Source organism: Micropterus salmoides, unplaced genomic scaffold (assembly GCF_014851395.1).
Source record: "Micropterus salmoides isolate LMB-PRFRI ecotype aquatic unplaced genomic scaffold, ASM1485139v1 Ms_hic_scaffold_2, whole genome shotgun sequence".
In the NCBI taxonomy this organism is placed as follows: Eukaryota; Metazoa; Chordata; class Actinopteri; order Centrarchiformes; family Centrarchidae; genus Micropterus; species Micropterus salmoides.
The window spans coordinates 34,388,707-34,403,557 of record NW_024041150.1 but is presented as its reverse complement, the minus strand read 5'-3'; the positions used below and the strand labels follow the sequence as shown (position 1 = coordinate 34,403,557).

General features: G+C 40.3%; 1 protein-coding gene across 3 annotated transcripts in view; it reads left to right on the top strand.

Annotated features, from left to right (window-relative positions):
- Nucleotides 1-14,851, top strand: part of nhsl2 (NHS-like 2) — a 164,215-nt gene that overhangs the window by 125,578 nt on the left and 23,786 nt on the right. For all 3 annotated transcript variants that reach the window (XM_038730778.1, XM_038730777.1, XM_038730779.1), the window contains exons 3-4: nucleotides 7,733-7,875; nucleotides 12,963-13,212. In XM_038730778.1, the coding sequence (XP_038586706.1) occupies nucleotides 7,733-7,875; nucleotides 12,963-13,212 (393 nt within the window). The remainder of the gene's footprint in view (nucleotides 1-7,732; nucleotides 7,876-12,962; nucleotides 13,213-14,851) is intronic.

The window sequence follows — 14,851 nt, the reverse complement described above, 5'->3', positions numbered from 1 at the left end:
TAAATTTCATTTAACGTGGTTGTATGTAAACACATTTTGGTGTGCACCAGAGGCATACATACATTTTTGTGCACTCACAGCATGCGCACACAAAACACCTATGTAGGAGACACACATGCACACTTACACACAAACACACACAATATACAGGTTAGTGATGCATGAGTGCTTGGCCTGCTTGTCTGGATCTGGAAAGGGGAAGGGGGTGGGGTAGGTTGTGCTTTACTGCTGTGTGTGTGTGTGTGTGTGTGCATTAGTGGGACTGACCGGCATACCTTTACACCCCACACACCAATAGCATCCCTCCTCCCCCTCCCTTGTTTTTTCCCACCACACTACCCTGCAGTCATGTAGCTGAGCTGCACTCAGCGGAACATGGTTGCTATCTGAAGCATGGATCTACAACTGTTTACCCTCCCTGTCCTGCCGCTTTAGTGCCGCAGCTTTTAGGACTCAGCTTCTCCAGGTCAGTGCGCCGAGCACCACAGCGTGTGTTTTCAAACTTTTAACTTTAACTGGAGAGTCAGATGTAGTTTCAGTCGCTACCAGGATGATTCTGCAGGCAGCTGAGTAAGAAACTTTGAATTGAGTGGTGGAAGAAGTATCCAGATTCTTAATGTGTGTAAAAGTTGCAGTACAATGTAAAAGTACTCGATTAGAAGTAAAAGTAAGTGTGTTACTTTGACTACATATTATCAGCGAAATGTAGCCTACTAATATAAGCAACACGGCAAGCCTCTGGCATTCCTATATTATGTATATATTTTGATCATTACTCGTACTGATGCATTACTTTGTAAGCAGCATGTAAAGTGTTGTAGCTGGTCAAAGATTTACCTTTTTACCTTTGGAAACATTATGTAAAAGCGTCATCTGCACTGTAATTAGTAACTTTACTATAGCTGTCAGATTTAATGCAGGGAAGGAAAATGTACAAAAGTATGAGGTACTGTATCATGAAATGGAAATTCTCAATGACTCCAACATGTGCACATAATAATAGTATTTGAGTACTTAGTTACATTCCACCACTGAAAAAGTACTATTACTTTCTAATGTAGTGTAAGAGGTTTATTAAACATTATGGCTTTATTAATGCTCAATAAGTGATTTGTTAATGTTTAACAGTTTAGCAATTGACTAACAACTGTGGCATTGCTACCTTGTGGTATAACCTTTTTGGCTAATGCATATTCTTCCTTTAACATAACTTTTACTGGTTTTTTTTATGTACTTCTGTAAAACAGTTTCACATTTTGGATTGTAGGCTTTAAAAATATGTACTGATTACAGCTTAAGTTAAAATTAAACATGTTAATTAGTGAGCTTACGGGTGCTGGTTGGCGTATAGATTTGAATTTTGGACAGAGGCAGGGTAGCAGTTTCCCATTGGCTCCAGTCTGAGCTAATCGCCTCCTGGCTCCAACTCTGTTACTTAATGGAGAGACATGAAAGTTGTATTAGTCTTCTCATCTCTCTTGGCAAGTAAGTGAATAAAGCTTACCAACGAAAGGTTGAACCAAAACTTTAAATAATAGAAAGGGGGGAGGAGAATACTAACAAACCAAATGCCACCTCAAACATTTTCTTGTTACTGCTTTATTACTGAAAGCAATAAAGCATTTATTAACCATTTGTTCAAATGTGTTAAGTACATCATCTCAGGGAAAACTTGTCTGAGTCTACTAACGAACTACTTTTGCTGGAGGAGCCAATAAATCTTCACCCCATTTTTGATCAGAATTCATCAGAAACATGTCCGGTCCTTTTAAAAAAATCTTTTAATCACCCACCTTTTGGTCCAGAGCCAACTCTGCCAGCATCTCCTGCCATGTTAATGCTCTCAGATTTGACAGATTGAGCCTCCTTGGCATTATGCTGTTTGAATTCCCTTCCTCCTCCTTCCACCCTCTTCTTTTTCTACACCTACTTTGTCTATTTTGGTTTCATCTTAACCTTTTTTTCTCCTGATTCCTCTGTCCCTTTTCTCCAATGTTTCTTCTCCTACTGCCTGGTCTTTATCTTCTTGTAATTCCACTCTTCCTCTACTCCACCTACATCATCTTCTGCTGCCTTTTCTCTGTTTGTCCTCTTCTTTTTTTGACATAGAAGTCTTCCTCTACCTTTCCTAATCGTTTGCTGTTCATTTCTCATTTCTCTGCATATCTGTATCTCCTTAATTCTTCATCTGTTTATCCCTTTTTTCACCTTCTACCTCTTCTTTCATGAAATTTTTCACTTCATCCAATTTAGCTTCTTGATTTCTGCTGTCCCCTGATGTCATACCCTTACTTTCCATCATGCCTCTTCTTATTCTCTTTTAGGAGCCCTGTCTTCTTCTTCTTACTCTGCATCTTTTCCCCCTACTTCCTCCTCTTCCTCACCCTCATCGTTTTTTCTCCCCCTGTATCCTTTTCCTCTGTTGCATCATCTTCATCTGCTACTCCTTCACTTCCTCCACCTCCTCCTCATACTCTTCTTCTTCGTTATCAGTCTGTGTACCCCCTGTATCTTCGGACTCTTGCTGACGCGTCACTTCTTTGGGCCGCTGCAGTCTGGATGAGACGAGTTTTGGCTTCTGCTCACTGTTTACTAACCGGCTGATCCTGCTGTTTTTGCATGCGGCAGTCAGGCAGTTTATAATCAATTATTTTTAACACTGCAAAATAGACAGTTCTCTATCATGAGCACCGGGTGTGTAATATGCCTCTATGAATACAAATAGCCAGGGACGTGTTTTCTTAAAGCAAGCGCTTACAAAGTGAAACGTCTAATGGCTTCCTGAGGAATTGGGAAATGCAGTGAACAAACAAGTTCTCAGTTTATCATGTCATCATTAATATTTAACTCCAAACTCTAATTGCAAACAAAAGATTTTGGTTTCAAATAGAGAAATTTGATTGAAAATGTGCCTGCCCTTCAAATTTTCAGTTATGTTTTACAGCTATTATGTAACTAAACATTACTTTAGGCTAGACTATGATGTATAGCCTTTAGGTACCACTTTAAAGGGTTATAACTTGTAACTAATGGCTTTAATAATGGTTAATAATCATTTAACAAAACTTAAAGATCACTTACAAGCCATTAAAAAGAACAAATTGTGGTTTGCCAGGTTGTTAGGCACTTCTCTAGTTGGCAAGTCACTATTAGTCATTGAAGGAATAGTTCCACATCTTAAATATCGCTTACTTGCTGAGAGTTTACAGGTAAGGATTGATACCACTCTCATAGCTGTGCATTTAATATAAGGCTACTCCCAGCAGCCTGATATCTGAGCTTTTTGCTTCAACAAAGCTAATCTAGCTTTGTTGAAGCAAACTTCACCTACCAGCACCTCTAAAGCTCACCAAAACAAATTTAATAAAACCAGTCCATCTCATTTGTTTAATCTATACAAAAACTCAAGTGTAATAATAGCAGGGATTTTTTTAATGTGGCAGATAAAAGGTTGATCGATGAGAGATTATACGTTTTACACTGCTCAATAAAGCAGCAAGCATTAAGTCATCTGTACTGCAGTTGTACATTTTAATATATACGTGATGAATGAATTTGAATCCAGAACTGTTTTGAGGTCAGTTATCAAATGGTCCATTGGAGATACGTGTTAAACTAAAGAGCTAAAAAGTCCTGCTGGAAGAGGATAAACACCCTGTCACAAACCAAAAGTTGTTCTCATGGGTTATAACTGCCTATAAAGCATTAGTAAACAATATAATAACCATTAATAACATCCTTTTTAATACTACAGTTTCAGTAGTTGTAACTTACAAACAAGTGGTAGAGCTTATACTGTAAAAATACAGTAAATGCACGTATCTCCACTGCGGCAGCAGCACAGCTAATAAGATTCATAACTGTGAGTTCGCAGGAGCTTGCTCAATGTTCATTGGGATGATTGAGAAAGTTTTCATGTGGGAGGAGACAGGTTGCTTAGTCAGAACCTGGGCCTTCTTGGCATGCATGTCCCTGAAAAAAAAACATTCCCAACTTTCTTCTTCTGCAGTATCTTGACCTCCCAAGCAGCTCGTGCCATGTCCGAATCATGTCTTATCCTTCGCTTTCCTTTCTTTTTCTGTCCTCCGGTCCCTCATTTCCTCTTACTTCCTGTTTGCATTTCCCACACAATGTAGAACAGACTAAAATTTAACATGCGGTGGAAAAATTGTTTTCAGTGTCACCTCAGGGATGCAAAACAAGGAGCAGCCCACAACGTGTTATCCTCATCTTGTGAAAACTCCACTTTTTCATTGTCATGGTTTACATCCCTCTGTGAAATGACGTCTGCCAACCTTGAGTTTATAAAACTATTTCAGACTTACCTCCAAAATGCACAAAGGTTGCGCTGATAACAACAAATAACATATTTGTACCTCATCTTAATCCATGTTGAAGGTTGTGAAAGTTTTTGGTGTGTGCAAAGGCTGTCCTCTTTTTCCTCTGAAGTTTGGAGGCATAAATTTGCTTAGAGCAGACGAGTTCTTATAGACGTTTTCCTGCTGCTGGCACATTTTTTAGTTTAGCAGAGGGAAGACGTCAACAGCAATGATCCAAAATGCCATTAAAAAAAGTGCATGAAATCTGTGGGTGGGTGGACTGCATGCCCTCACATAAAACACATCATTATCTTTTTGTATTTTGTGGTGATGCTGCTGTATATTAATTTCTATTCATGACTCCAAACTACTCCCACGTTGCACTCGCTTAAATCTGACACCTGACAAACTTTCTGGAAACTCCTTTCATTTCTGAATGTGTTTACCAGCCGGGAAGGCTGTGCAGCAGACACCACAGCTTTCAGAGAGGTTAAAGGCAGATGCAATCCCCCCTGTGAATTTTGTTACTGTTCCATATGGATACTGCAGGAAGTCCAGTAGCCACTAAGATGAAGTTAAGATAATTCAGCAGGTCTCGTTTAACTACATGATGACCAACAAGACTGAAAAGATATTCCACCCCAAAATTACTATGTCACTTAATCTTCCATTTTGTGATTGTCAATGTAGCAACTTTATGGAAAAAATGTTGCCCATTTAGCTGATAAATGTTTCACTATGTTCAGTAGCTAGCTGCTAACTTTGGCTGCTGTTTGGCGCTGAGCAGGCAGTGTACAGTGGGGTCTAATCACGGAAACGCTGATGAGAGTGAGCCACAACAGTGAAGCTATGGCCATAAACCATAAACAATGAGCTGGGAGACGCTTTAAACGGGGAACTGCGGGGTTGGGTGATAATATATTGGTTCATCACTATTAATTATTTAAATATAAATATCAATTCATTCAAAAACATTTTACTTTTTTACTAATTTTGTCATGTGTTAGGCTGAGTGAAGACTGAGGTGAGGACCCAAACGCAGACCACATGAGGAGGATGCAGTTCAAACAAAGGACTTATTGAGCAACTTAAACAGGCTTACTCAGGAGCACAACAGGCAAAAAGTCCAAACACTGGTTAAATCCAAAAAGGGGAAAGGCAATCCAAAAACATAGAGAATAATCTAGAACAGGGAAAACAGAGCAAAAGGCAGAACACTCAACATTTGACGCAAGGACATGACAAAGACTGACGACACAAGCAGGCATATATATACACAGGGACTAACAAGCGGGGCGGGAGCAACACAGGTGAGGGAGATCAGGACTAATGAGACACAGGCAGGCAGAGAGACGGCAGGGGAAACAGACAGACACCAATAAGGCCATAGGGAAACTAATAACCAGGAAGAAATAGAATATAAATAACTGAACCAGAACATAAGCTCAGATCACTAATATACCAAAAAACTACAACTAACAGGGAAAACAGACTGAACTAAGATTAAACAGAACACAGAGCAAACATGGACAAAATAATACAGAAGTACAAAATAATACAGAAGTACACAGACCAGGAGTAGACACTCAGACATGGATAAGAATGCAGGACATAACTAGAATACGAGACAAGACAGATACTAAGAAAAATTAAACATGCGAATGAACAAAGGACTAAACTTAGCTACAACCCTCAACATGACAAGATCAAATAAAGCTATAGAAACACAGAATACAAAACCAAACCCATGAAAACAGATACCAAGTAAACTAGGACATGTGAATGAATAAAATAATAAAAAAGGCTACACAGAGAAACACAGAACCAAAAACAGACTAAAACAGGAAAGACATGAACAAAAAACCAGACTCCTAACAAATTTACTTGTTATTTCTGTTCAAACATGACCTTGTGGATGTGAAAAAAAACTCAGTCAAGCTCAATATCTTCAGTTTTGCAAACACAGTGGCTGAGAAACAACCACCACTAATGAAAGAACTGCCCATCCCTCCTTTGCCAACAACAGCGTATTGGGTGAACAGAACACATCCCGGCTCTACACGGAGCTTCGGGTCAGTATGGTAAATGCCATGGTGCTCGTAACTACAAGTGGAAAAAAGGTATGATGACAAACAGTGGGAAATAACTTGTGGACAGTGGTGTACTTGCTCCTCTGTTAGATGTTTTCGGCGCTGCCTCTGAAGCGTCGCAGCGAGAGGGTCCTGGTGACACTCTGCCCACGGAGAGCGAGCCCTTTGCGGGTTCACAGGCTCCTTCTTGTGGGTTTGGTGGGTGTGGCGAACCGGAGTGATACGAGCTGCAGAGAGAGACTGGGAAGGGTTCTGCACTGTATGTTCAACTGCAGACTGCGGCAATAACAATTATCAAAATAATTCCGTTAAGGCAACCCCTAATTTCAGATCTACTTGGTATGTTGAAGTGGAAAAAGCTCCTTTGAATGAATTAACTGTTTCCTACAAGTAGTAAACTCCTCCCATTAGTTAATCAATTCCCTTAGATTATTAAAATTAAATTGTCACTTTTCCGTCACAACAGAAGTCTTCACTTTTTGTGGCAAAAGACCACACATTCTGTCTTTTACAGCACCTTTCTCTTGTTTTGTGCCATAAAGCAATTTGACACTAACCCTTGGTGTCACTAAGCAACCATACTCCACATGGAAGGAATCCATATTGTCCTGGGAAGCAAGTTCAACCTAAAACTCTTTACCTCACTGACGCTGCTCCTCTACTAAAGCTGTCAGCGGGATGGAGCTGGGAGTGTGTGTGTGTGTGTGTGTGTGTGATAGAGGGCTTTAGGGATGAGTGGGGAGTGTGTTTTGGGGTAAAGGATTGGCTGAGGTTTTGTGTGGGGGAGTGTGTGTGCTGTAGCGGGAGAAAAAAGGAGGCGGGGTGGGGGTTAGGAATCTGTTTACAATGGCCTGAGGCAGAGTCGTCTAAGCTGCCAGAGAAGGAGAAACAGTCAGATATCGAGAAGAAGCATTAGAGAAAAAGTCCAAGATGAGGAGAGAAAGAAGGACGTGAAAGAAAGAAAAATAGAGAGAGAGTCGAAGAGAAGGAATGAACGAAAGGAGAGAAAGCCCTGCTACTCATGAGAGGATTAAAAAACTTAGGGAGTCCTTTAAGGTTCCTCTGCAGAAGTTGCTGCACTTGGAGACACAGTAGGGAAACTGCAGGGTGATGCAAGGCGGCAGTCGTACTAGATCTCTGCTCTCGGCCATGCAAATAGGATATCTGGTGTGTGAGTTTGGGTTGTGAGTTTCTGTGCGTGTGTCAGTGCACTTTTATTCTTGTGTGCATTTGTGTGCTGCAGAAAGTTGACGCTAACTAGTCGGTTTGTATGCTTGTGTTGTTGGATGTTTTGTGTGTGTGTGTGTGTCTGTATGTGTGCAGACTTTGAGGAGCAGCTGTATGACACCAAGCTGACCGGTCAGACTTTCCGGCATCCATCCTCGCAGAGCTCTGACGACACGTCCACCTCGTTTAGCCGATCGCCCATCTCCCTCAACAACAAGAGACCTGACTTCATCTTCCTGGTAAACACACACACACACACACACACACACACAGGCTCACTCACACCAAATATCATCTGTCTGCGAACACACTTCAAGTTTCATTTACGCTTATTTTGAAGCCACACGTCTTTTATAAGTAAGCACACCCACAAAATAATTTCCACCTTTTTTATTTTATCTGGTATGACCTTCTCCACAGTCAAAAACACACACTTGTCTGCCTCCTGTTGTGTTGAAACCATCACAGCTACCTTTTTACACACACATACACACACACACACAAACCAAATCCTGTCCACCTCACTTATCTTTTTCGCTTTTCTCCCTGAACAGCAAGAAAGCAGCCTTCAAATTCCCACTAAACTCACGCTAACTCACTTCGTCCCACTCTTTCTGCCCTTATTTTCTCTCTCCTCCACTCTGTATTTCTGCACTACAGTTTCTTTCTAAACTTTCTTTTTCTTCTTAGCTTCGTGAACCCAACATCAGACATTTACTGTATGTTACCCAACTCGCTGCACACCCCTGAAGTATTTTAGTCTTTCACAGCGGCATTGTTGTAGCGAGTATGAATGTGTCTCCTTCTCTTCATTTATGCTGTATTTCTCCATTTAATTTGGTAAATCTCTGGTGAATTTGTTTATTGAGACTCAGCTGAGGAGATATAGTTCCAGCGTACGTGTGAACACGTGCAATATCAACACCAAATCTGAAGAATACTTCCTGTCTGGGGCCTCACTGCCTTGCTGCAGGTGCCTCAGAAGGCATTACTTTCGAGTGAAGGCATCTCTATGAACATTTTCAGACAATTTCAATCAGCCTTTTAGGGCAGCATTTACATCAACGTGTGACATCAGCACCCCGTCCTGCGTCTCTTCTGGCTGTCAGTCACTAGCCCTAGCGTCAGTTAGCTAGCTATTGAAAAGGCAAATTGATAGCAGAAGCCTCAAAAATTATACTAAACAGTCACAGGCTAATATCATAGTTCAGTGTTTAGTTCTTGCTAACTTTTCAAAAATCGAAGCGATAAAAACCACTAAAAACTTTTTACAACATTTATTTGTAGATGAATTTCGGCTTGTTTGTCTGCCATCACTCGATGACTCGCTGCTCTGTTAGACACCATCTGAAACAGCACTTTTACCAGTTTCGACAACAGCCAGAGTCTGTTCTACTGTTTGGAGAGTCCCTGGCTGTCACCTTTGGCTTACTTTAGCTCTGCAAGTGACGCTAACATAACCTGGGGATACCTGTGTCAAACGTCCCCTAAATTCCTTCACACTAGTAACCTTGTGAGTGCAAGTTGTATTTAATTTCAATATTTATGGCTACAATTTTACTCAATTGCCATTTAATGTTTTTTGCAATCAGTAAATACTTTTCTATGTACAGTGGAAATTTGCATTGTTACTGCTGGAGTCCTCCTTTCCTGTGCACGATTCAAGTTATGTACCGACACACAATGGATTCACAGGAAACGTACGCATACTTGTACGCCATGCGGAGGATAAAGGTGGAGATGTCATGTAATGCAGAAGACACCGGAATCTAACAAAAAGTACATTTACTCAAGTGCTGTACTGAAGTACAAAGTCAAGTATGAGTATTTCCATTTTATACAACTTTATGCTTCAACTCCACGACATCTCAGAGGCAAATATTGAACTTCTTTACTCCACTACATTGGTCTGACAGCTGTACTTACTGGTTACTTTTCAGATTGCAATCTTTCATTTTTTTCCTGTCCAGAACATGAATGGGTTCATTATGGACAGAGAAAATTCTCTGACTTCTTAAGCTAAATTACCTTTTGTAAAACACTCTTTGCATCAGCAGGAAAATACATCATCACAAAGCTGGATATGGGTCTGTTTCTCTGAGCTCATGAAAAGTTGACTTTTTAGAGATACGTGGTTCTTGCAGGACTGCGACGCTGCAATCATATGATGACCTTATAGGAAATGATGCATTGCTGTTGATTAAACTACCCAACAGGGTATAATGTAGATAAAACTAACACAACCTTAAACATCTGTAGCAGTAAAATGCAACATACACATTAATGCAGCAGGAATATTAACACAGAAACACTGACTGGGAACATTTTACTGCAGAACAAGTACTTTTGATACTTGAGTAAATTCTGCTGATAATACCACTTTAAAACCAGGATTTTTACTTACTAGTGGAGTATTTTCATAGTGTGGTATTAGCATTTTTATCTAAGTAAAGGATCTAAATACTTCTACCACCATCTGTTGACATTGTTTGGCTGCACTGTAAACAAGTTTTTGCAAACAAAGTAGCTATTGAAAGTGTGTAGGTATGTGGAACCGGTTGCTCCCGAGAACTTACTGCACAGCCCCAAGTCGACCTCGGGTACGAGAGGCGGACACGCTGATGAGGAGGCTAAAACCCATGGGCACTAGGGTTGGCCTCTTAAGGTGTCGGGGAGATAGGTTTACTCACTGCACAGCCTCGCTGGCTTCTGTCACATGTGCTGCCCCAAGTTTCAATACATGTAAAATCTGTCTGTCATGTTTGATTCCAGCGTCTCCTTTATTGAGAGAGTACTGTAGTTTCAGTATTTAATCAGTTACATTGTTCTTCTCCCAGCAGCCAACAAATTACTATTTCATTGTCACTAACACTGTTTCAGCTAAAATGTGTGTTGTGACAAAATGCCTCATTGCTTTTGTCATCATGCCTTTTTATATAAAAGGCTAAAGCTGATGTATCCAAAAACTATTGTACAATGTATGCCACCCGCTCTTTTAGATTTGTCAGAGTTAGTCATCATCCTTTTCACACTCTCGACAGGGTTCCATAAACAAATGCCAAATCATTTAGTGTCTTCCAGATGGCAATATCACTAATACTTGATCAGAAATTAAAATAGCATGTGACATCAGTGCTGTTTGCAGTCAGCTCATCCTCATTGAAGCACAGTGGAGTGGTTACTGACTGATTATGGAATCTAATACAGGTGGTAAAAAAAAAGTTTTTAGGGCTTTAATTGTTTTGTTGTTGTTATAAGGTATCTACTAAGAATCAACCTAAAGGAGACTTTCTGCAGCTATTTCCTCTCTGTTTTCACTATTTCCTTCTCTGCCTTTGCTGCTAATCGTTCTCAGGCTATTTCCCAGAACTGTGTCGTTATGGCAGCCCGATGGACTCCTACTGTGACTTTTACTGCATGATGGCTGCACATCCGCTGCATATCGACGCACCGTTCCTTCAGCAAGCTGTTATACAGCTCTGTTAAGTTAACGCCTTTCTCTCTGTTTGGGCTAATTTCAATTGGAATTTGGTAGATTCCCATGAGACAACTTGAATTTGAATTTCTACAGCAACATACACGTGTTTCTCACATACACATGTATTTCATCATCAGAGAGGATAAACAGGAGTGTTTCCTGCATTGCAGCAGCCCCTGAGTCAGTTTGGGTTTCAGTGACTTGCTCAAGGGCTCTTTGAGCAGCGAGGGTTTTAAGACCAGGCAGCTGACAGATGCCAGTTGCCTCCCAGCTGGGATTATATCTTCCCGTTGGCACAAGGGATTCAACCAGAAATGTATCTGCTAGTTGTCAGCCTTTGTCCCTCCTGGCTAATACGATCTAAAAAGAAATTTCCCATATTTCTGCCTTTTTTATCCACTTCTTCTGCTTCTTTGCTATGTTTTCTGCTTTCCTATACAAATGTAAACCATCACCTTCGAGTATTGTAACTCACATTTCTCTTTCCTGTTCTCTGTCTTTTACTATAATTCTCTCTTCTAACTATGAGACAGGTGGAAAATTGAAAAGTGTGTTTTTACAACACTTACTCTCATAGTCTCTGTTTCTTCCACTTCTCACTTCTTATCTACTTCACCATTCTTTCCTCTCACTGGCATTGAAGCAGCTTAAAGAGGACAAAACAATTTATTTCGGGGGAAAGTAGATGCCAGTCTTGCCTTCTCCAAGTTTTCCGTTGTATTGATTTTTGCTGTAATTGAATTTAGAGTTTTGTGTGTGCTTGAGCCAATAACAGCAATTTAAAAAAAGAAAACCCAATTTTCGAAACGGAAACAAGAACTCTCAAAGAACTTGAAAGTATGGTACAAGATGGAACAAAAGCAGAGATAATAGAATCTGAGCCCATATATTACTGACGGGAGGGGGACATGCTGCATTGAGATGGCTGAAATTTATGAGAAGAAAGGTGGTTGTCACTACAAGAAAAAACAGTTGTACAATACAGTTTAAGAGCAAGAAAACTGACCAGAAAGAATTGTGAATTTGTGTTTCTTAAAGGATTTAAAACTAAATTTAAGAAACCATTCACAAAGAATTTCTTTCTTCCCAAAGCCATGACCAGAGATAACACTTAATCTCATTCATCTAATTCAACTGTCAGTGTGTGAATAGCCTACATAGAGGAACAGTGTGTTTTTCTGCATTGGAAATCAGTAAAGCTAACACTAACTCACATATTAAAGGTCTTTTTTTTTAAGCTGCACTATATAATATTCTATAATGTACTACATGTAATGTGAAAGGGGTTGCTTGTAGTGACAAACCCACCCAGCTCCACAGAGTGTTTTAGCCTCTTTCAGCTCATTGTTTTCACCAAGGTTGCAGGCCTGAAAACCTATCAGGCTCATCAACCTCGTTTCAACCTGCTCAGCGGCAAGTAGCAAACAGACAAAGTTAGCAACTTGCTGGTGAACATATTGGAGCATTTATGCATAACAGAAATAAAAAGGAGAGTGAATATTGTGGAAGCACATTTCCATATTGATGCTTATGTTTCTCTCTATGTGCTGGATGTGTAAACAGACTGTTTGCTTCACTATATCCTGTTTATAATGTGATTATGTTAGTATTGTGTTTACAGCTTGTTTCACTGTTCCCAAGAGGCAAAAATGAATCAATTAATGTAGGTACGTATAAGGCTGCTTTAAAAAAAGGCTGGTTTGTATTTATTGCTACATCTGGATTTACAGCTTGAACTTGTCTTGCTAAAGGAAACATCAGGACAGATACACACGCATTTTAGTCTCTCTGAAGCAACCGGATCTGACTGCTCTCCACGTCTTAACGCTGCCTTTCTTCTTCCTCTAGCCGGCGTCCAAACAGCTCTACGAGGATGAAACCACCTCCTCGGTGTTTGGACTGAGGTCCGTGACCGACCCGTCTCCCTCGCCGTCCCCGTCGACCTGCGGCTCAGATCGACCCCCGCTGGGTTGGAGTAGTAACAATAGCAGCAGCAGCACTGCCACTTCTGCTACCATCGGCCCACCTGTCGCGGAGAAACCACGCTGGCACCTCGGGAGACGCATACCAGGTCACTTCCTGCCACTGGACGTAACAGGTGAGATAAAACTCTGAGGACAAGTTGGGGGTCACATTTGGACTGATTGGGTCCTCTATTGAGGGTGGTTTTCATAGGGTAATTACTGCACATAGTGTCTCTAATTTAGATATAAGCATACATTTATTCTCTTCCCTAATGAATTACATGGTTGTATGAAAAGTTCACATCAACATTGAACCTCTGTGTTCTTTGTGATAAAAGGCACATTGAGAAGTTGCTGGTGTAAAAGGACCTTTTTGAGATATTTTTGAACGCTAATTTTTTGTGTTTCGTCCTTTTTTTAAAGAACGCTGTAGAGGAGCGACAGGAAAGGTGATGATATGCAACAGACTCATTGCAGTGGTATTATATGCATTTTAGCCAACTAAGCCTCCAGGGCGGTTTCACGGTAACAGAGTTATTGAGGTAGTGCTGCATGAAAATTCGGGACAGAATCTGTATAGACAGCAGAATATTTTCCCAAGTTCTTGCCTTAGAAGTCTTTGGAGTGGCACAGCCACAGTATCTCAGGGAATTCATGAATGTTTCATCGCCTGGACCTGACAGATCCTGAGCCATCAAAGTAGTGAAAGACTTTGCTGTCTTTAAATGGATACATGTAAACACAGGCGACTGGCATCTAGCCTTTGAAGCAGTGGTGATTATCTAATCAAAGAGCAAGATGCTTATATGCTCAAGCTGTCTTAGTGACGATAGTTCACAGCAGTGCTCAATTGATTAGTTGATTAATTTATCTTCAGAAATTTAACCAATAATATTTGGATGTAGGTATTTAAGTCTTTTATCAAGCAGAAATGCCACACTTGCCCTGGTGTGTGTGGGGGGGGAATCTGCTGCATTTCTCTGTTTTATATTATTGTAAATTAAATATATTTGGGGTTTTGGACTGTTGGTCAGACAAAACAAACCCTTTAAAGATGTCACCTTGCGGTCTGAATTTTTGTAAGCAAAACTTTTAAGCGACTAATTACAAAAACAACAAAAAAATTGTTGTTAGCCTTGTTTAAAACAGTCACATGATCAGTGAGGGAGCAGGAGTGAAACTGAAGAAGGGTTGGATTGTGGTTAAGTACAGCGTGCTATCAGGGGGGAAGGTGAGGCACTTCTTGGATGTGTGTTGGCCATAGCCTGGTGCCTTCATGCCCATAGACTGTATATAAAAAGCTTCAAGCATTACTTGTTTTAATCAGAATTTATGGCCTCAATATGAAAGTTCACTGACACATAATCTAGTATTAAATTTTAGATTTAGATCAACCTCCAAAATGAGATAAAATTGGAAATGAATCCGCGCTCAGCAGCTGTTAGATGTCTCTGAATGTCTGACTTGAAAATAATGTGCAAACAACTACTGCAGGCGGTATTTTGAAACGTGTATGGTTAAAACTGAATCTTAATGATTTGCCATCATTGGTTTATTGTAGTAATAGAAAAATATTATTGACTTTGTTCCACACACTTTAAGCCTCAAAGCAAAACAGCGGATTCACACGTTCTCCAGGGAGTTTTCCTCTGACAGTTGTAAAAGTGAGAGTCATGGGAAATTAGACTGAAGGGAAATGCAAAATAACTGTGAATTTCGGTCTCTTTTGAAGTCAGTATAATGTGACTTGACCTGCAATCACTGCTTCATAGC